Raw genomic sequence first — 23,828 nt, 5'->3', positions numbered from 1 at the left:
TCCCAGCTCCACTTATTGAAGAGGCTCTCTTTTCTCCATTGTATATTCTTGCCTCCTTTGTCAAAGATAAGGTGACCATATGTGCATGGGTTTATCTCTGGGCTTTCTATCCTGTTCCAAAGATCTATATTTCTGTTTTTGTGCCAGTACCATACTGTCTTGATTACTGTAGCTTTGTAGTAGAGTCTGAAGTCAGGGAGCCTGATTCCTCCAGCTCCGTTTTTCTTTCTCAAGATTGCTCTGGCTATTCGGGGTCTTTTGTGTTTCCATACAAATTGTGAAATTTTTTGTTCTAGTTCTGTGAAAAATATCATTGGTAGTCTGATAGGGATTGCATTGAATCTGTAGATTGCTTTGGGTAGTATAGTCATTTTCACAATGTTGATTCTTCCAATCCAAGTACATGGTATATCTCTCCATCTGTTTGTATCATCTTTAATTTCTTTCATCAGTGTCTTATAGTTTTCTGCATACAGGTCTTTTGTCTCCTTAGGTAGGTTTATTCCTAGGTATTTTATTCTTTTTGTTGCAATTGTCAATGGCAGTGTTTCCTTAATTTCTCTTTCAGATTTTTCATCATTGGTGTATAAGAATGCAAGAGATTTCTGTGCATTAACTTTGTATCCTGCTACTTTACCAAATTCATTGATTAGCTCTAGTAGTTTTCTGGTAGGATCTTTAGGGTTCTTTATGTATAGTATCATGTCATCTGCAAACAGTGACAGTTTTACTTCTTCTTTTCCAATTTGGATTCCTTTTATTTCTTTTTCTTCTCTGATTGCTGTGGCTAGGACTTCCAAAACTATGTTGAATAATGGTGGTGAGAGTGGGCAACCTTGTCTTGTTCCTGATCTTAGTGGAAGTGGTTTCAGTTTTTCACCATTGAGAACAATGTTGGCTGTGGGTTTGTCATATATGGCCTTTATTATGTTGAGGTAAGTTCCCTCTATGCCCACTTTCTGGAGAGTTTTTATCATAAATGGGTGTTGAATTTTGTCGAAAGCTTTTTCTGCATCTATTGAGATTATCATATGGTTTTTATCCTTCAATTTGTTAATATGGTGTATCACATTGATTGATTTGTGTATATTGAAGAATTCTTGCATTCCTGGGATAAACCCCACTTGATCATGGTGTATGATCCTTTTAATGTGCTGTTGGATTCTGTTTGCTAGTATTTTGTTGAGGATTTTTGCATCTATGTTCATCAGAGATATTGGCCTGTAGTTTTCTTTTTTTGTGACATCTTCGTCTGGTTTTGGTATCAGGGTGATGGTGGCCTCGTAGAATTAGTTGGGGAGTGTTCCTTCCTCTGCTATATTTTGGAAGAGTTTGAGAAGGATGGGTGTTAGCTCTTCTCTAAATGTTTGATAGAATTCACCTGTGAAGCCATCTGGTCCTGGGCTTTTGTTGTTGGAAGATTTTAAATCACAGTTTCAATTTCAGTGCTTGTGAGTGGTCTGTTCATATTTTCTATTTCTTCCTGGTTCAGTCTCAGAAGGTTGTGCTTGTCTAAGAATTTGTCCATTTCTTCCAGGTTGTCCATTTTATTGGCATATATTTGTTTGTAGTAATCTCTCATGATCCTTTGTATTTCTGCAGTGTCAGTTGTTACTTCTCCTTTTTCACTTCTAATTCTGTCAATTTGAGTCTTCTCCCTTTTTCTCTTGATGAGTCTGGCTAATGGTTTATCAATTTTGTTTATCTTCTCAAAGAACCAGCTTTTAGTTTTCTTGATCTTTGCTATTGTGTCCTTCATTTGTTTTTCATTTATTTCTGATCTGATCTTTATGATTTCTTTCCTTCTACTAACTTTGGGGTTTTTTGTTGTTGTTCTTCTTCTTTCTCTAATTGCTTTAGGTATAAGGTTAGGTTGTTTGAGATTTTTCTTGTTTCTTGAGGTAGGATTGTATTGCTATAAACTTCCCTCTTAGTACTACTTTTGCTGCATTCCATAGGTTTTGGGTTGTCGTGTTTTCATTGTCACTTGTTTCTCAGTATTTTTTGATTTCCTCTTTGATTTCTTCAGTGATCTCTTGGTTGTTTAGTAGCATATTGTTTAGCTTCCATGAGTTTGCATTTTTAAAGTTTTTATTCCTGTAATTGATACCTAGTCTCATAGCGTTGTGGTCGGAACAGATGCTTGATACAATTTCAATTTTCTTAAATTTACCAAGGCTTGATTTGTGACACAAGATGTGATCTATCCTGGAGAATGTTCTGTGTGCACTTGAGAAGAAAGTGTATTCTGTTGTTTTTGGGTGGACTGTCCTATAAATATCAATTAAGTCCATCTGGTATAATGTGTCATTTAAAGCTTGTGTTTCCTTATTTATTTCTGTTTGGATGATCTGTCCATTGGTGTAAGTGGGGTGTTAAAGTCCCCTACTATGATTGTGTTACTGTCGATTTCCCCTTTTATGGCTGTTAGCATTTGCCTTATGTATTGAGGTGCTCCTATGTTGGATGCATAGATATTTACAATTATTATATCTTCTTTTGGATTGATCCATTGATCATTATATATTGTCCTTCCTTGTCTCTTGTGATAGTCTTTATTTTAAAGTCTATTTTGTCTGATATAAGTATTGCTACTGCAGCTTTCTTTTGATTTCCATTTGCATGGAATATCTTTTTCCATCCCCTCACTTTCAGTCTGTATGTGTCTCTAGGTCTGAAGTGGGTCTTTTGTAGACAGCACATATATGGGTCTTGTTTTTGTATCCATTCAGCCAGTCTCTGTCTTTTGTTTGCAGCATTTAATCTATTTACACTTAAGGTAACTATTGATATGTATGTTACTATTACCATTTTCTTGTTTTGGGTTTGTTTTTGCAAGTCTTTTCCTTCTCTTGTGTTTCCTGCCTAGAGAAGTTCCTTTAGCATTTGTTGTAAAGTTGGTTTGGTGGTGCTGAATTCTCTTAACTTTTGCTTGTCTGTAAAGCTTTTGATTTCTCTGTCGAATCTGAATGACATCCTTGCTGGGTAGAGTAATCTTGGTTGTAGGTTTTTCCCTTTCATCACTTTAAATATATTTTGCCACTTCCTTCTGGCCTGTAGAACTTCTGTTGAAAGATCAGCTGTTAACCTTATGGGGATTCCCTTGTATGTTACTTGTTGCTTTTCCCTTGCTGCTTTTAATATGTTTTCTTTGTGTTCAATTTTTGTTAGTTTGATTAATATGTGTCTCGGCATGTTTCTCCCTGGGTTTATCCTGTATGGGACTCTCTGCGCTTCCTGGACTTGATGGACTATTTCCTTTCCCATGTTGGGGAAGTTTTCAACTATAATCTCTTCAAATATTTTCTCAGACCTTTCTTTTTTTCTTCGTCTTCTGGGATGCCTATTATTCGAATATTGGTGTGCTTAGTATTGTCCCAGCGGTCTCTGAGACTGTCCTCCATTCTTTTCATTCTTTTTTCTTTATTCTGCTCTGTGGCAGTTATTTCCACCATTCTATCTTCCAGCTCACTTATCCGTTCTTCTGCCTCAGTTATTCTGCTATTGATTCCTTCTAGAGTGTTTTTAATTTTAGTTATTGTGTTGTTCATTACTGTTTGTTTGCTCTTTAGTTCTTCTAGGTCCTTGTTAAATGTTTCTTGTATTGTCTCTATTCTATTTCCAAGATTTTGGATCATCTTTACTATCATTACTCTGAATTCTTTTTCAGGTAGTTTGCCTATTTCCTCTGCATTTATTTTATACTCCAATTAAAGAAAAAAAAGCCTCTCTCTCTCTCTCTAAATGCACAGAATTTCTTGATTATAGACTAAATTCACCTATTTCACTAAATACAGCCAGGTCGATCTCTAAAATAGTCAATCATTTGACACTCCAACAAGAAAAGCATAAGAAATTCTCATTTCTCCACCAACACTTGGTATTTTCTGACTTTCTCATTTTGCCAATCTGGTACATGTAAGGTGGTATTTAATTGTGGTTTTATTTTTATTTTCTGATTTCTTATGAGGCTGAGCTTTTCTTCCCATATTACTAACTGTCTGACTTTCCCCTTCTCATACTTCACTCATTTTTTTCTATTGTGTTTCCTGTCTTCTTCCTGATTTGCAGAAATAGCTTTTATATTCTAGATATTAATCACTTGTTAGTTTTCAACACTAAATATATCTCACTCCAGTCTTTCAATCTCTGATGTGTTTGTTGCACATACATACTTTGATGTGGGTAAATTTATCCACAGTTTGCGTATTTTGAGTCTTGTTTATGAAATCCTTCCATTCTGGGGTCACAAAGATACTAAACTACATTTCCGCCCATTGGCTTTTGGTCTTACCTTTCACATTCAGGTTTTTAATTCAAATCTAGCTAAATGGTTTTTTTTTTTAAGGGAATAAACTTTATTATTTTTTCCACACAGTGAGTCAATTTTTCCAAATGGGGTTTCATCCCTGTCCCACACCAAGTTCCACACATTCATGGGTTTGTGTCTAGGTCAGCTTCTTCACCAGAACACACTGGTTACATTACGAGGCTCTGTGACACCTGACTATCTGGTGGGTAAAGTCCCTCCTCATTTTGCTCTCCTTTTTTCAAAGTGGTCTTGGGTATTCAAGAAACTTTATTCTTCCGTATAGCTTTTAGAATCAGTTTATCAGAGTCCTCAAAAATTTCAGCTCGTACTTTTATTGGAATTATATTAAATTTATAGCTCAATTTAGACAATGTTAAATTGTCCCATTTATAAGTATGCTGTCTATTTGAAATTATTTAGGTCTCCTTTTATATCTTTTAATGGAGTTTCAAAAATTCCTCCTTAAAGTTTTAATGCATTCTTTTTTAGGTTAATTTCTAGACACTTTATACTATTAGTTTGCTACTTAAATGGCATCTTATTTTCTACTGCTTTTTCCAGTATTAATTTGTGTGTGTTATTCTTATTCTGGCAGACCTGCTGAACTCTCTAATTAGTTCTAATAATTTGTCTATTGCCTTTGTTAAAATTTCATAATAATCTTATTAGCTGTACACTTAAAATATCTTCTCTTTTCAATCTTTGAATTGCATCTTATTCCTTTTTTTTTTTTGCTTTTATCTTGTAATTTTAAAGAGAATGTTCCTACATATCTTTATTACGATGATGCTTGCTGCATATTTTTGGTAGAAAGTCTTAGCAAAGCTAAAAAGTTTTCTTTTATTCATAGCTTTCAAATAGATTTTTATAAAATACTATTTATTTACTAAAAACTTTGTTTTACTGAATACTTTTCTACATCTGTTAAGAACATATCCTTTTTTTTCTCTTTCAGTATTAAAGTAATGAATTACATTGATGCATTTTTCTGATACTGATCTATCTTTGTATTTTTGGGAGCAACACCTGCTTGATCATTCTGCACTCATATTCCTTTCTTTTCTTATTTCTTTCTTTTTTAATAGACTTTATTTTTTAAAGCTGTTTTAAGTTCACGGCAAAATTGAGTGGGAGGCACAGAGATTTTCCACACACCCCTGCCTCCATACACCCCTGCCTCCATACACACATCGCTTCCCCCACTATTGACATCCTGCATCAGAATAGTACATTCTATAAGATTCTTGATAAATATTTTAGAATACTTTTCCCCTTTCATTTACTTTGTTTCTCTTATTGGGACTCCTTTTAGATGGTTGTCATTACTTCTCTTTTTATTCTTTCAGTGTTTTAAGTCTTCTCATTTTTCAGATTCTTTTCCCCTTTTGATGACTTTTCAAAGAGTTTCTCATCCAATCTTCCACATACTCTTTCAATCTTCAGATGAGTCCTTTCTGCAATCCAACCCATTAGGTGAGTTCATTATGTCAACAACTGAACTTTCCATGCTGAATCTCTTTATTTGGGCCTTTTCCACAACCACCTATTTCTGATTTATGTTCCTAGCATCCTCTCTTATCTTTCTAAGGATACTTATTATGCTTATTCTAAACTCTTGCTCTTTCTCTTGTGCTGGTTATACTTCCTATGATACAGGTAGTCCCATTTGCTTCCTTTCTTTCTCAGAATTTGTGCCCCTCAGATTTCTACTAATTTTCTCCTTTGGGATCATGTTTTATTTTCTTGGATTGATCAGCAGCCTTGGCCTTTATTTTTCTGTGGGGGTAGGAGTGAAAGTTTAGCCAGAGCTCATGCTCCCCCAGGTAAGTTTAGGTGGGGTGGAGGAGCTTTTCAGAGAGGAAAGCCAGGGAGCCTGTAGTGATTCACCCTAAGCTCTGCCTGTCTCCTGTTCCCTGTAGCTGTACCTGGCAGCTCCAGAACCTACCCATGTCTCTGTGGATGGCACTGCTCTTCATGGGGGAGTGGGGCTATTATTCTCTTCTATAATTGCCAGGCCATGGGGTGGGTGGCAGAAGAAAATCTCAGGCACTCTTTGTCAGGTTCCAGGGCTTCCTTGCAGTTACTCTGCCCTGCCCTCCAGACTTTCCTGCCCATAGTAAAAATGTCCAGGCGATGGACATCTCGGGGCAACAAGGGGAAGAAAAAGGAGTACAACCAGCAAGTGCCACCTCAGCCCTCCCCCTTCATCACTATTACCCATCCACAGGCGTTCAGCCATCCTGTCCTGTCTCTCCTGTGGCATCTTCAGGGCGGGTTTGGTGGTGAGAGCCTGGAACCTGTGTGTTGGCTACCTTGCCAGGAACTGGAATTCCCCAGCCCTGGTTCTTTATCTTCATTTGCCTTGGTATCTTATTTTCTGGCTATGTCACAAGTTTGCTTTTGTTTTGTTTTGTTTTGGAGAATAAAATGTATTCATTCAGTAATATGTATTGAGCAACTAGGGTTTGCAAGACCCTTTGCCAGATGATGGGCTAAAATAGCCAAAGAGCCTTTCTAACCACTGCTCTCTTTGCAATTAGCTAAGTAAATCAACCTGGCATTGCCCAGCCTCTGAGTCACCACACTTGCCAGGAACCAGCCTGAATTTCCTCCCCATCGTGTTAGCCAGGGCATGCTCTCTCCTTTAGAACTCTGCTAACAACTCACCTCTCTGACACCTTCCAAAATTATTCCTTTAGCCTCTATCATTCGACTTCTCATCTCCATTTTCACTGAGAACTTCTAAATAGAGTTATGAAGTCATAAGGTATTTGGAAAAAGTGCCCAACTAAGAGACAGGTGGCTTGGTTTTTCAGTCCAGCTCTGCCACTAATTGTGTATATGATCTTGGCCAAGTTACGTCACCTCCTGGGGCCTCAGTCTCTGACATCTGTGTGGGCCTCTATTTATGGCTGTACTGCTTTCTGTTTCTTGCCATAGTTTCAAGAATTCTTGAGCTCAGGGACTGGTCTGAAATATTAAATATGTTTTACTTGTTGACTGGTGGGTTTAGCACACATTCAATTTTCATCATAAACCAACAAAATCATTCTAGTGCTTCTTGATATGCAATGCTGTGGCATATACCTTTTACAACAAAGTTGTCCCTACTTTCTCAAAATCAACATAATTCTGCCTCTTGGGGCATTATTTTTCTCTTCCTAGAAGGAAAGCTATTTATGTGAGTAGTGTGAACATATATTGAAAGAGAGGAAGACAAAAATCATGGTACACTATTCCTACAGATCATGCAGAATTTGCACAAGACAAGAGGGCTCCAGGATGGGACCATGTGGTTTGCAAATCTGTCCTCCAGGTCTCGCTGGGGTGCACAACTACTCTTATTGGATGGTGTAGGTGTGGCCTTAGGAGAGACAATAGGCTCTTGAGATTTCTGGGACTAGGACCCTCTTAGCCACAGCTCGGTTCTAGAGAACTGTTTCAATATCCTACTTTACCACCCCTCCATGTTCCTCCTTATTGAGCCTCACCCTTACTTAACACCTTCCATTCTGAGAGGAAGAAGTGTGTCTCTTACATCTTTTTTGCTATTGGATCCCATCATCTTTCAGCTCCCCAGGAACTTCATTCCATTAATGATCCCCTTTCCCCTTTACCTTCAACTCTTTCCCACCCCACTTCTCCTTTTCAACTTATATGCCTGTTCAGATCTCACTTTAAAGCAAATCCTCACGCCCGCACACCTGCACTACTTCGCCTGGCTAACACCATCTTGTCTCTCCATTTCTGTTCACACGTAGCCTCGTCTCCAAGCCCATGCTTCAGCTTTTCTCTGTTCCTAGAGTGCCCTGTGCACACCTCTAATATTACACTTATCCTGTACTGCAGTTTACTTGTTTATATGTCTACCCCTCCCACTGGACAAAATATCAAAATATAACTGTAGGACCATGACTGTATTTTTTACCTCTTGCTGAATTCCAGTTACCTTATATAGTAATCTCAATAAATTTTTGTTGAATCAATAATGTAGAGGCCAACTCTAAAATAATGAATGTGTCATTTTGAGAAGCTGTTTCCAAATCTAAATAAAGAAGCTGGAATGGGCCCAGAAAATTCAAGAGGCTTATATCCTCAAGACCCATCTGCAGTGAGGTTTAAAGAAGTAACGTATTTTGACATACTACATCTTAACAAGAGCAGGATACTAAACAGTGGTAAGATCTCAATTTCCCCCCAACAGAATCCCCTTTAAAAATTATATACATAGTACTTATTCATTGAAGAAAAAAATTTTAAATATAAAAATCACCTGTAATACCATATTGTAGATATGGTTTCTGTTAATATTTCCATGTACATTATCCTAGATTTTTTTTTACGATGCTAAAATGTGTATTTGTGTAAATATATATTTTAAATGACATCACACCATGTATACTTTTGAAAGCCTACTTTTTCACTTATTATGTGCATCTTTCCACGCCAATAAAAACATAGCTACAATATCACTTTAATGCTGGAGCGGGATTAAGATGGGTGAGGGTCATGATATATTTAACCAATCCATCGTCTATTATTAAATATTTAGGCTGTTTGAGGTGTTTCATTATTTCAAAAACATTTCAACAAACATTTTTGTGCTGACATTTTTTTAAGCTCATGCCTTATTATTTGCTAGGATACATTTCTTTTGTTGTTGTTGTTGTTGCATTGGGTTTTCATTGCTGTGCACGGGCTTTCTCTAGTTGCATTGAGCGGGGGCTACTCTTCATTGAGGTGCACGGTCTTCTCATTGCGGTGGCTTCTCTTGTTATGGAGCACAGGCTCTAGGCACGTGGGGTTCAGTAGTTGTGGCACGCAGACTCAGTAGTTGTGGTGCACGGGCTTAGTTGCTCCGCAGCATGTGGGATCTTGTTGGACCAGGGCTCGAACCCATGTCCCCTGCATTGGCGTGTGGATTCTTAACCACTGCGCCACCAGGGAAGTCCCGAGGACACATTTCTAAAGGCAAAATTTCTTGATCAAAAGATATGTTCATATTTAAAGTTTGTTAGTGTTACAAATTGCCAACTTTATCTTCAGAAAGTTGTACCAATTTACACACCTGCCAGCAGTATACAAGGTTATCTTTTCCCCACACTCTCACCAATATAGGTTATGCTAATTCTACTTACTCTTTCTCGGTCTTATTTGATTTCTCATGTTTTTTCAAAATTTGCATCTCATTGATTGCTAACTAGGCTAAACATTTTCATATCTTTATTATTATTTTTATTTTATATTTATGTTTTGAGTTGCCTGTTCATATCCCATGATCTCTTATTATTTGAAAACTTATATATATAGATAATCAATCCTCTTTTTGCCAAAAATGTAGCATACACTTTTCTTAAATTGCTCTTTGCATTTTAAAGCCTTATTTATGGTGTTTTAAAATTTTTTACTTTACTATGCATAAAGTTTAAGCTTTTTTTCCCCATAGTTAATCCATCTTTTCCTTCAGGTTTCTGCCTTAGATGCCTTCCCCACATGAGGCAGAGATTACCAGTTACCTACCAAATACCCTCTCCTCATCTTCTTTAGCAAGGGAACAATGTATTTCTGAGCCTCCTTTGCAGTTGGGTGTGATCAGGTGACCAGTTAGGGTCAATGACTGCAAGAGTTGTGTGACCTGGGGCAAAACTCCTCAAGAGTGAGAGTTGAGGCTTCTCCCTTCTTCTTTTCTGTTGCCTAGAAGGAAACAGCTAGAGCTCCAGCAGCCATCCTGGACCACTTCCATCTTGCAGATGGAAGTCAACTTGGCAGCAGGTACAGAAGGAAGGAGCCTGGAGTCCTCACAATGTTATGAAGCTGTCACACTAGCCCTGGGCTGTCCACCTCCAAATTTCTTTTATACAAGAGAATAAATAAGTCACTGTAGTCAGGCCTTTGGTAAGAGCAACTCTTACTCCTAAGAGCGATTCCTAACTCATATGCCAACCCAAGGTTATATCAATATTTATTTGTATTTTTATCTACTATATTACCTCTACGTTTACAGATGTATGACTGAAATGACATATAACCAAGATTCGACAGTGTCTATAAGATAATCATTTTTGGTAGAAGCTTCTTCAAAATGATAATTGCTAGACTCACATGTGGATAAACTGTTACACTGAATTTTAAGGAAGGATCTAATTACAGAGTTTTATTCTATCAGGCATTTTTTGAAAAAGTTAGGCCAATGATCTTGACTTGAAATACTTTTATTATACAGATCTTGAGAAATAGCTTTAATATCTATTTTTTTTGATGAATTACGGGCTTATATCCTAAGTTAGTTTTCAGGGGATGCAACTATAAAATGTGTATAGCTAGTTGGGAGGTTTTCAGTGTAGATAATTGGATACATATCCAAATTTGTGTAATAAAGAGCTGTATTATAGCAAAATTGTACTATAGTTCCATAACAGCCAGAATTTCATTTTAATACTATTGGTTTTAAAACATATTTTGACTATAGGTATGCTTTTTCTAGAACTTGACACCACATATTATTCTTGCTTCTGGAAAAATTAGCCAGATATTAGTGTTCAGTTTAATGTAACGAATATTTCCTTAACTAGTATTTATTAAGCACCTGCTATGTATTAGTCTCTGTATTTAATCTCACAATGACCTGCAATTCAGGTAATAAAATCCCTAGTTTAGAGAGGGGGAAATTGAAGCTCAGAGGTGTTAATTCACTTGTCCAAGGACACTCACTGGCTAAATGGAAATTTCAGATAGCCTCTGAAGGCTGTTGACTCCAAATTCTAAACTCCTGTGCTACTCATACCAGGCCCTGAGCTGGACCTGAGGGAGATAAGAGACTAGTAAAACAATTTCCTTCAAGTAATATTAAAGAAAATGTGGTACTTACCTGCCCCACACAGGTCCGTTATGTTAATATGAGTGGGCAGGGAACTGCCTTTCGAGTTAGCTGCAGACACAGACACAGCCCAGTTCCCAGTTCTGGGAATGACCCAGGTCCAGGAGGTGTGTTCTGTGATGTTCTGTAGTGTGGCTTTCCCCGCTGCTACCTCCTGCAAGGTCACTCGATAGTGGAGGATTTTTCCTTTTGCCTCTGATAGACTCAGATTCTGCAACAAAACACATCTACTTACTATGTACTCTCAGACAAGGTCACTGGATGCTCTATGCTAGGACCTCATGACTGCCAGCAGCAGGCGGCTACATTGGAGTGACCTTTTTATTTACATCTTCTCATCTCCTCCACTGCACACTTTCATGTCTCCACCCAGCCCCCCCACTTAGAAAAAAAAATCAGTTAACATTTTTTAAAGCTAATTCTTAAAAACATATTGATTTTCCTTTCTTGCTTCAAAGTGACACTTCCTAATAGGAGAAAACTCAATTACATTCAATGGAACAAGTGAGGGATCTGAACTCAGAAGATCTGGGTTTGAGTTCCAGCTCTACCAATCACCAGCTGTGTGACCCTGGGCAAGACATTCAGACCCTCTGAGTCTCCATTTCCAAATTTGTGAAACACACACACGTATGTATTTTTATAAAGAAAGTGCAATGCTGCTCCTGAAATCAAAAACAAGCTTTTCAAGAGCTAAACTAGTAAAATCCATACTTAGTGAATTGGATTAGCCATCTGTGCTAGGAAACTAAGACACTGTTTATAAATGTGTGACTAACAAGTTTTGGAACTGCAAGAATTCCAGTTGAGATGGCTTGGGAACAACCCCAGAAAATAAGCAGAAAACTAATTATTTGTACTGTAACCCTGTTTGGACAAGGACCATGGGAAACAGAAGCATTGGAAATGGGGAGTTGCCAAGGCCTGTGCTGGCAGTGTCTGTCGATGCCTAGTGCAGGGAGAGAAAGGCATTGCTCACCAGACTTAAGCACCACAGTTTTCTTGACAAGGCTCTCACTTCCACGAGGTGTGGGGTGGCCTCAAGCCACTGAAAGACACACCTTAGGATTGGCAAATGCCCCTTTCTCTGGTTCCCTGCTCCCTAAGCAATCTTTTAATAATTTGGTTTCCTATGTCATTTATCGTCCTTTATGTGTCAGGAGAGGCTGGGCTAACATGAACATCTGGTTCACTTAAAATTTGTATCTTTCACTTAAAGTGAAAAAATTGGCCTTCTGATTATAATTTGGCTTCTGAAATAATTAGCATGCTGGGAGAGGATGTTCCTATCTGCTGACTCAAGCCTTCTGGTTGGCCCAACAGCTGCAATTCTCACTATAAATTAATGCATGAACATCCAGCTTTTTATATTTCAGGCTCTAGGAGCTTGAATAATGCAGATCATGTCCTATGTACCCTTCTGTATCCACAAGGCCTAAGACTGGATCATAAACCATGGTCAACACACTGGGTGAGTGCCATGCTGTTGGGGGCATTTTTGGGTGCATGTTCAGCCGTTCCCTAGAAGACATCCTGTGTCCTGGCAAGAACCAAGAAAGTTAGCACTGCAAATGTCCATCACAGCTGATCTCATAGGCCCATTGTGTGGATTAAAACAAGTGAGTGCTTTTGACATTGTGATGTTCTGAACTGTTATTAATAAACATGCCCTTTGTCATAGGAGAAAAAACAAGATAAATTAAAGCAAAAGCTGGCTAGGGAAGACCATTCCCTCAGCTCTCTCTCACTCCATTCTTCCCTCCCTGTCCCTTGTGCAGCTCCAGAGGGAGGACTGTCACCCCCTTCCCAGGCACCCCACCCAAAGGCACTCCCCAAGAGTTAACTGGGCTCACAAAGCTCCCCATTCTTGCCAGGGACCCAAGGGACAATAGGGAAACAGCCTGTATTACCACCAGCTCATTGTCCTTCACAGACACCTCAGCAATCTCATGCAATGCAGTGTAGAGTGCTGACAGAAGGGAGGAAACATCAAGTCCTCTTGGATCCAATGAACCTACCTAGAGACCGCTGTGGAAATCCAGCTGATCTCAGTGATCTAGTAAACAGACCTGTGGGTTGGAAAGATGAGTAAATGTTCCCAGAGGGCAGGGAAGGGCTTGGATCCACCTTGCATTATTTTTGAGTTGCAAGTATCAGTGAGAAGGTGAGGATGGGGCCAAGGAGTTAGACAAATAAATATGGTATCCCTTGAGTTATGCTTGTATAAAATGTCAAGCTCCAGTTTGGTGATAAAGGTTAACATCTCTCAGATAACTGGTCTCCTTAACCAAACTGGAAAATGGGTCTAACTTGTCCAGCAGGGTCCATAGAATAAAAGATTCAATGAGTTCAATGAGCCAGTGGGAAAACAGGTATTTAGCTGGAGGGGCACTCAGTCTCCTGAAGCAACTAAAAAGAGTTTGATTAGGTTGGTTAAAAAAACCCAGTAACATCAAGTTTGCAAATCATGTATATAATCCATCACCCCTCGATGACACCTGGCCCTGACGGAATGGAATATCATCCCAGAACAGGAAGGGATTCTACAGATAAACAATTAATTCAGTGTTTCATTTTATCAATGGGGAAACTAAGCTCTGGGGACAAGAGATGACTTGCTTAAGGCCACTCAAGGGACAGACAGAGGGGCTGAGAGTGGAATCCAGGGCTCCTGACTTCTGGATTCGTGACCCCTCCACTCTGACTCACTGCTCCCTCTATCGGCAAGCCTGAGACAATGAACTGGTGAGTATGAGCGCCATGTTGCATAGTTGGATCCCCATTCACCCTTCTGGCCCAGAGCTGCAAAGCACCTGGAACATCAACAGTGGGCGTGAGGTCAGCAATTTGGGGAGGGTAGAGATCCAGAATTCTTTTTTCCCAGAGCCAACGAGCCCTGAGTCAGAAGGAGAGAAGCTCTGAACCGAAAAAAACCTTGGCCTGAGGAGCCAGCTGGGTCTTCTCAGATAAATTTATTTTTACTCTAGTGTTTGTTTATTTGGGTTGGTGAGAAGGGGGAATCTATCATTTATTGGGCCATACCATGAGTCAGGAGCTCTACATCTATTGTCACATTTATTCCTTATAACTCCCCATTCTGATGAGGGTGCTAAAGCTTAGAGAGGTTAAGAAACTGACTCAAGAAGTCCCTACAAATCTAAAAAAAAAAAAAAAAGGTTCTGCAGGTAGATCCATCTCCTGAACATGGTCCTAAAGTAAATCGCTTGAGGAAATTGGATCCCAAAGGTTACAGGTGGGGAATTTTGAAGTGTGTCCATATTTCACTGGAGATCAAAGAAGCCTAACTAAAAGAACTGTGGGCTGACTCACATGATAACTTCTTTCTGAAAGGGCTATTTTATCTTGAAGACTATGAGTTTGGAGGAACTAAGGTGATTGGCAGTGGAAAGAATCAGAACATGTGAAATTCCTTAAAAATTTATTGACTTAAATAACTTTGTCTGTTACACATAATTTAAAAAAAAAAAAACCTTTACAAAAAAAAAAAGGTTCTGAAGAACCTAGGGGCAGGACAGGAATAAAGACGCAGACTTAGAGAACGGACTTGAGGACACGGGGAGGGGGAAGGGTAAGCTGGGACGAAGTGAGAGAGTGGCATGGACATATATACACTACCAAATGTAAAACAGATAGCTAGTGGGAAGCAGCCACATAGCACAGGGAGATCAGCTCGGTGCTTTTTGACCACCTAGAGGGGTGGGATAGGGAGGGTGGGAGGGAGACGCAAGAGGGAGGGGATATGGGGACATATGTATATGTATAACTGATTCACTTTGTTATAAAGCAGAAACTAACACACCATTGTAAAGCAATTATACTCCAATAAAGATGTTTAAAAAAATAAATTAAAAAAAAAGTCCCTACAGAAAAGTAATGTGAGATTTTAGTGCGCCCCCTGGTGGATGTGAGAGAGGAGGGCGATACCCAGACGGAGTCTGGGGTCCCTGGGAGCATCTCAAAGACAGGGTACTTCTTGTCCCTTCTTGGGCAGTGCTGAGAGTGGGTTTCAAGCCAGTGGTCCTGCTGTTGTCACCCTCTCCTACTGGTAAGAATACACTAAAAAGGAAAAGCTGTCCACTGCCTCTCTCCCTTCAGTCTTCTTTCTGCTCTGTCCTGTGGAAAATGATCTAAACTTAGTGAATGTAGCCTTTCTGACTTCGCTTTGTCTGAGAAGCAAAGAGTGAACAGCTCCCTCATAAACCATTATAAGAATTCTGCTGTCTGAAAAGGCTTTCAGCATCAAAAATAACTTGGTGAATGTAATCCAAGAAAGGACAAAAGTCTGATGCATTTGTGAATGCGTGCCCCATTTGTGTTTTGAAGTATATTATAGGAAAGGTGTTTCTGTGAATTGATAAATCATTTCCTCTTAGGACTTCAAAAAAACTACTGTACTTATAATAAAGCAATATTTTACTTCCCCTGATGCAAATAATAACTTTTAAAAAACTGTTAGAGCTTAGCCTGTATCAGAGAAGAGAGTCTGTAATCAAGATCCCTTGGAAAGCTGGGCAGTTTGAACACTTATTAGTCACAGCTTTATCTGTGAAGACTTTTTTGTTTTTTTTTAGTTTTGGAACACTGCTGACTTGGTTCTTGTTATTCGGGAAGATCTTTTGCTTTTCTGCTCCACCACCTATCAGCCACATGACCTTGGGCAAGTTATTTCACCTCTCTGAGCCTCAATTTCCTCATCTGTAAAATGAGGATAATTCTATATGCAGCATAGGCTTATTGGAGGATTCAATGAGCTAAGCTATTATCTTCTGTTAATTCTCTGCTAATTATTCTTACCTTTGTCACTGACCGCATTCTGCTACCCAACCCAAATTCCCTGCGTTGCATCTGGTACAGTATGTGTGACTAGTAAGCAAGGGAAAGCAACCTGTTCTGTCTGAAAATATCTCCAGAAATGCTGTGCCAGCCTGTGATGAGACAGGGTTGGGAAAGGGAAGGAGAGAGAGTTGAATACTGCAGCAAAACTAATCTTCCCATCTGCTGCTTTTGTATTTAAACATTGATTCTGAGGTTGGATAACTCCTATAATTATATAAGGGCCTCAGGCTCCTGGCAGGCAATCTTCCCCGGGGATTTACAATAGACCTTTGTCCTCCATCAATATAAACCAGGTTACAAATAATACTTTCTATTTTTACTGAATCCCTTTCATATTTCACCCCTTCAGTGCAATGTGATACAGGTTGGAATATTCTTCTTTCACCGAAGACAAAGACAGGGAGAAAGAGACCAAGTGAATGTACTGAATAAGCCGCTCCTGGTCTCAACAGGCTGAGGCTGTGCTGTAAACTGGTGTATGGGGCTGGCTCTTTTCTCTTTCTTCTTGACTTCTATGGTTTGAGGGTAGCTGTTTATTCAAATGAATTACTTCATTGAACAAGTGAATATAAAACACCCAGTCTTTTCCCCACCTTTGGAACCAGACGTCTCCCTATCTCTCTTCTGTCTTGCTTGTTAAGGCTCAGGAGACTCGCTGTCGTCCACTACAGGAGGGAGCTATGCAGCCTTCAAAATGGGGCTATCCTGACCCGAGACGGGCTGCTATCTGGAGGGTGAGCCCCTGGCCACTGTGCCATACTGGCACTTAGTAGACACACCAGTTGTCAAAGACATAGTAGGAAAAAAAGAATGTAAAATAGCTCATTAATATTTTTTAAATCAATTACATGTTGAAACGATAACATTCCAGATATATCTGTAAGTAAAATATATTATTAGAATTGTCCACCTGTTTCTTTTTATTTTCTAAAATATGGCTAAAAGAAAGTTTTAAATTATGCATGTGGCTTGCATCTGTGGTCTGCTTTATATTTCTATGGGATAGCGCTTCACTAATGTGATCCTTTAAGCCAAAGTCGTGTCCCCAGGGGGTCTCCTGTCAAATGTTCTCCCACCCTTGTCCTGACTAACTTGTTCTTCTGGGGAGCTCCAGTATTAACTTCTTTTTTTTTTTTTAGGGTCAGAAAACTTTAATAACACCTGGACAGAATCAATACTAACAATTTAAGGGGAAGTTTATACATGATATTTTCTAAGATTTTAAATATTCCAAAAGATTTTATCCTTAAAATTCAGTTTAAACAAACAAGCAAACAAAAACTTCACCCTATTTAACCCTCAGCAACTCGACTGTGGACTCACTTTACCCACACCTGGAAATCCTTCCAACCAATTAAGAAACTAAAAAGCAGAAACTCCCGTAGGATTCTGACTGCCAGGCCTATCTTTCGATGTGCAGACTCTCCTATCCCCTCTGTCCTCCTGATGTTCCATCTCTTAACTGCAGTGACTCACTCATTGCCTGAGCTCCACTTTGTTCTGTGGTTCACAAAGTTAGTCAGCTGCATAGAGAGTGGAAGATGCTGAAATCTGCAGTACTACATTCTGAAAGGTCCTCTCTGACTCCTCACCCCTTCCCCTGCCTAGCCATCATCCCCCCCAGCCGAACCTTGAACCCCTCCTTAACACCTGAGGGCCCTCACCATCCCCTTGCTATTTCTGTCCTCCTGCTGGACTGTGAACTCAAGAACATGGAGCCTGGACCTGGCTTGTTCACTTCCATATCCCCACATGCAGCTCGGGCTCTAGGCCTAAAGAGGGGTTTTAATGTATTTGTTTGCTTGAATGAATAAATGAATGAGTGAATGAAGGAGTGAATTCAGCTCCATCTGCACACAGGTATTTCTCTTCCAGACCCATGGCCCAAACCACCAGAAAGTTTGTGACTTGCTATGATCGAGACAGTGAGAGGACGCTGAAGAAATTTACAGAGGAAATTGGAAAGGTTAATGTGGCTTTAACCCACCGTCATATCTTTTCATATGTCATCCCCATATATATTCGAGGTGACTTCCTTCTTAAAGGATAGAAGCTGTATTAACTGAAGGAAAAGTGTGCTGGAATCACGGATTGAAATGCTTTGTCAAAGCAAAGGAAACGGTATGAAAGTTTGTGCAGAAGGAGATGATAGAGGGAATCTGAGGGAAAGAATCGGTGACACTCCTCCCCCCCCCCCCTTAAAGGGCTCTAACCCAACACTGGGGCTGTTGGTAACACAGCAACAGTTTCTACCTGTTATTGCATTTACTGTTTTAACAACACCCAGGTGTTTTTGCTTGATTCATAGATTAGGTTCTACTTTTTGGCTTCAACATAGAAAGTATTTTTTCTCTTAAAAGCAACCATGGGGACCTCCCTGGCGGTCCTGTGGTTAGGACCCTGCACTTGCACTGCCAGGGGCGCGGGTTCGATCCCTGGTTGGGGAACTAAGATCCTGCAAGCTACGTGGTGTGGCCAAAAATTTAAAAATAAAAAATTTTTAAAAAGCAACTATGGCAAAAAATAGTACAGGATATTTTTGAGGAAATGGAGTTTTTTGGAGAAACCAAGGTGTGGGAACATGTATAACTATGTGGGAACCAGAACATCAAAGGTCTCCTTTACCCTCAACATATTCCCACACCCACCTTCATAAATACACATGCATATAGATACATTCATACACATTCACACTCACACACCCACACATATACACCCACACTCATACCCACATGTATCCACACACTCACACCTTCACACTCACTCACTATGGAGGGTGATTCGCATGTTGGAATTTAACACCTAATGTGATGGTGTCAGGAGGTGGGGCCTCTGCGAGTTGATTAGGCCGTGAGGGTGGAGCCCCCATGGGTGGGATCAGCACTCCCTAAGAGACCCCAGAATGCCGTCTAGCCCCTTCCACCACGTGAGGGTACAACGGAAGTCTGCGACACAGAAGAGGGACCTCACCCAACCATGCTGGCAGCTGGATCTCAGACTTCCAGCCTCCAGAACTGTGAGAAATTGATCTCTGTTATTTATAAGCCCCCAGTCTATGGTATTTTATTATACTAAGACACTCACATACATGCACAACATACATGCCCGCGCACTCACACACGTACTCACATACACACACCCCCACACTCACCTCCCTCCCACGCATACAAAACTCACACGCATTCACACACATGTGCACTCACTCACGTATACAACACACATGCACACACACCACTCCAGACACGCACCTGCACACATCTTCAACTCCCTCCACACGCACCGGGGCTGTACCCATTCAGCACCAAGCTGTTCTCCCCTAGTGTAAACATCCTACAAAAACGAAAGGTCATCTCACTTTTCCCTATCTGCAAGAGAAACGTGTTCTCTCTGTGTTCACCGGCTGATGGGGTTTTACTTGGGGCTTCCTTTGGTGCCAAAGCCCCAAATTCCCCATTGCAGTGGCGGGGTGTCCCCCTTATCTGGTTTCCCAGTATTGATCAAAGTGAAAAAAGAAAAATCACCCACCACACGCATGTCTTTGCTTCCTTTCCCCAGTGTGGGAAAGCCTCTGACTGAGGCCCCACCACAAAGCACTTGATCTGGCTACAGTGTTTCTTTCTAGCCTGGGGTTTAGATGAGTTCCTTGTGTCTTAGTACAGCCCCGTGCCTGAGGCTCCCAAGCCTGCCTAAGGGGGGCAAGAGGAATCCCCAGGCGGATGAGTGGGAGAGGGGTGCTTCCAGAGGGCAGTATTTCCGCCCAGGAAAGGCTTCCAGCACAAGCACCACATCATGGAATCCTCTCATGGGAAATCACTTCCCCTCCCTAGACCTCAGTTTCCATGTTTGTAAAACGAGTGTAGGAACTGCATGCTGCTTAGATGCCCTTTGGCTCTAGAGGTCTGGGATTCGTGGTTCTGAGGTCCAGAGCGGGACTGCTCATCTCAGCAACTCCAGTCGGGGTTTAATTGCCTCTCCCAGGTGGGTGCAGAGGCAATTGAAGAAGCCCAGGATTCGACAGAGAAGGACTAAATCCTGTAATGACCCTATAAAACTGAAGACTGGGTCCAACTTTCCTTTCTCAGGCTGGACAATCACTGAAGGTTTTGAAGGTGCCCTGTCACAACTACCATCTGGCACAAAGTTATAGAAGCTTCTAGTATTTACATTTTTGGTTTCTTATTCAAATCGATTCCAGTCCAAAGCATCCTTCTTGGGCCCACATTTCTGGCTCCACAAAAGGAAAGATTTTCTAACTTATCAATAAGAGATGCCATCAAGGCATGGGCTTCCTCCAAAGCGATTCTCCCTGTCCCAGAAGGTCCCAGACATCTGTCTGTCCTGACTGGGCTGGGAGCAATGTTTATGAGAGAAAGGGTAGACTAGAAGAGCTTTAAAGCCTCTTTGAACTTCAAGACTTCATTTTAGGATCCAAGCTTTGTGAGGAATAGGGACAGGATCAAGATGAGCTGCAGAGAGGAATTTGCATATGCAAGCTTGCTAAACATTACCTGTTGGCTAACAAATAGTTATTCTGACTTTGCTCTTACGCTGGCTTCAGGGTACCCTGCTCATGCCTGTTCTAAATTCTCTTTGTGACAGTATACACAGATATAGCACCAGGCATGTTGCTTACACTGTTAGGATAAAAATCATGATGCAGTACCATTTAATTTTTCCTTGGTGGCCCCCGTGATTTTTCTGGGTTTGTGTCTTCTCATTTACTGGGCCCTACGATGGCCTTGTCAGCTCTGCAGGTACCAGGATCATTACCCTCATTCTACCGAGAGAAACCCTAGAGTAGAGAGGAGTGAAATGGGACCAGAATAGAGCATCTTTTCAGATAACTGTAAAGTACATTTTGGGAGGAGGGATCTTTATGGGAGGAAGAATATTGGTTTTAACCAGTTGCTTACTTCTGAAAACGAAAACCAATAGCCAGGAATTGAGCTGGGTTCTTCTATACTATTTACAAATTATGGCTGCTCTAAATGCCTTGCTTTAGGAATAATCTTGCTATTAACAATGCTTTACTTTAAGATAAATTTTAAGCTGCAGTTTTAGTTTCAAAGAGAAGAACTTGATTATGACTCACCAAGCTATTTATAGTAGACTCCTCTTATGCCAGACATTGTGTGTGAGAGAGAGAAAGGGAAAGAGGGAGAAAGAGCTCATTTCTTAAAACCGAAGAAGATTGCAATTATCGAAATCTATCAAGCTAACCCCATCAGAGGACTTTATTACTCTGACTTCTGGTTTCATGCTCATCAGCTTCATAATTCCAAAACTCTTCATTTACCCTTAACTAGAAGAACTGTCATAAAAGGGATGTAGGTTTTGGGAAATAAAACCTCTTCTTATGAACATGCCAATCAGTAGCTCAATTCAAATAGTATTTTTTTGGACAAAGATGAGTCATGCTGTAGCAGAAAGAGCTCTGGATGGATTTCAGTCCCAGCTCTGCACTTAGTAGGTGGGTGACTTTGAGAAGAACCTCCTTTCTTGGACTCAGTTTTTTCATGTGTTAGTGGGGATACTAGTATGTACCTCTTAGAGTTTTTGTAAGGATTAAGTGAAATGATAATGCCAGCTTTCAGTACTCTGTAAAACTTTTACATTTTGTAATAACATTAGGCCTCATTGTTTTCTGGAAGGTTGTTCAGTTTACTACTGTTTTACTACTATTCGTAAGGGCTGCTTTCTTTTCCTATTCCTATTATTTTCTACTATTATTAGTATTCCTGAGGTAGAGCAGCTTTTTTTCCATCCTTTCCCTTTTCAATGACCATAGAAAACATATTCTTTTCCATTTGATTTTTTTTTTAACATCGTTATTGGAGTATAATTGCTTTACAATGGTGTGTTAGTTTCTGCTTCATAACAAAGTGAATCAGCTATACATATACATATATCCCCATATATCCTCCCTCTTGTGTCTCCCTCCCATCCTCGCTATCCCACCCCTCTAGGTGGTCACAAAGCACCGAGTTGATCTCCCTGTGCTATGCGGCTGCTTCCCACTAGCTATCTATTTTACATTTGGTAGTGTATATATGTCCATGCCACTCTCTCACTTCGTCCCAGCTTACCCTTCCCCCTCCTCGTGTCCTCAAGTCCATTCTCTATGTCTGCGTCTTTATTCCTGTTCTGCCCCTAGGTTCTTCAGAACCTTTTTTTTTTAGATTCCATATATATATGTTAGCATACGGTATTTGTTTTTCTCTTTCTGACTTAACTTCACTCTGTATGACAGACTCTAGGTCCATCCACCTCACTACAAATAACTCAATTTCGTTTCTTTTTATGGCTGAGTAATATTCCATTGTATATATGTACCACATCTTCTTTATCCATTCATCTAAGTGTTGATGGACACTTAGGTTGCTTCCATGTCCTGGGCTGCAATGAACACTGTGGTACGTGACTCTTTTTGAATTATGGTTTTCTCAGGGTATATGCCCAGTAGTGGGATTGCTGGGTCATATGGTAATTCTATTTTTAGTTTTTTAAGGAACCTCCATACTGTTCTCCATAGTGGCTGTATTAATTTACATTCCCACCAACAGTGCAAGAGGGTTCCCTTTTCCCCACACCCTCTCCAGCATTTATTGTTTGTAGATTTTTTGATGATGGCCATTCTGACTGGTGTGAGGTGATACCTCATTGTAGTTTTGATTTGCAATAAACCATATTCTTAAACATCCACAGCTTTAATTTCCCCCCAGATGAATAAGTGAGGTTGCATGGTCACTGTTGGGCATATTGTATGAATTAGAAGAGAAGGTGTAGTGAGTGGGGTCAAAGGGTGGACATGCTCGGGGATGGGAGGGAACCTTGATCCGACTGGAAGTGGGTGACGGGAAGATGTGATTGTGTGGAGGCAGGAAGTCAGAGTTCTCACCCTTGTTTGGGAAAAATAAATGACACAGAATCAAGTATCATGAGGATCTGGCTAAGAAAATGAGCTCCAACACAGACTCTGAAGGCTCATACCAAAGCCACTATGGAAACAGAAGGTCTTTTTCTGGCCTTGAAACTTATCATTCAAATATGTAATTCTCTTCATATGTCAATTATATCTCAATAAAAACAAAACAAAAAGCCCAAATCTATAATTCTCCTGAATTTTAAGTGGACACTGCAAACTTACCTTCCAGAAAAGAGAAATCTGTTGTCTATTGTAGTCAATGTGCTGTCTCATGTACCAGACATCTAATGTTCCAGTAGGCTCTGTTTTGAAGGGGAAAAAACCAGTTTCATATATACATATATATCTATACAACATGAAGACTTTAGAAGTCAATTGGTTATTCATAAAATAATTCTGGGGGAGTAGGATTATAGGATAATTTCAGTTTTCTTTGTGTCCCAGTATCTTCCTTTTTCTGTTGTTACACAATGAACATGTATATATCTTTGACTACAGAAGTCAGAAAAAACAAGGCTACCTTGAAGACAAATTTTAAAAAACGACGAGGAAATTAGATTCTTAACTTACTCTTAAAACATGTATTAGTAAAAAAAAAAAAAAAAAAAATGTATTAGTAAAACAACTCAAAGAAAGTACGTGTGGTTAATTCTTTTTTATTGGAATGCAGAAAGAATTCTCAACAGAAAAATAAACATAAATCATAAGGGAAACATTTTTTTGATCCCATAAAAATACAAAATACAAATGATGAACTTTGTGTTCATCTCCGTTCCTGAACTTATGCTGGAGTATAATTATTTGGTTTTATGATCACTAGACAATAATCTATTTGTAAGGAAGCCTATCTCATTCAT

The 23,828-nt window shown here is 39.9% G+C and overlaps 1 protein-coding gene across 3 annotated transcripts in view; it reads right to left on the bottom strand.

Moving 5' to 3' along the window:
• Nucleotides 1–23,828, bottom strand: part of IL12RB2 (interleukin 12 receptor subunit beta 2) — a 67,557-nt gene that overhangs the window by 22,822 nt on the left and 20,907 nt on the right. For all 3 annotated transcript variants that reach the window (XM_068538007.1, XM_068538008.1, XM_068538009.1), the window contains exons 7-8: nt 23,194–23,273; nt 11,181–11,400 (exon numbers count right to left, since the gene is read on the bottom strand). In XM_068538007.1, the coding sequence (XP_068394108.1) occupies nt 11,181–11,400; nt 23,194–23,273 (300 nt within the window). The remainder of the gene's footprint in view (nt 1–11,180; nt 11,401–23,193; nt 23,274–23,828) is intronic.

The sequence above is a fragment of the Eschrichtius robustus genome, chromosome 3 (genome assembly GCF_028021215.1).
Source record: "Eschrichtius robustus isolate mEscRob2 chromosome 3, mEscRob2.pri, whole genome shotgun sequence".
Lineage (NCBI taxonomy): Eukaryota > Metazoa > Chordata > Mammalia > Artiodactyla > Eschrichtiidae > Eschrichtius > Eschrichtius robustus.
Note: the sequence above shows the minus strand (reverse complement) of the source record. Positions and strands in the feature narration are given on the sequence as shown.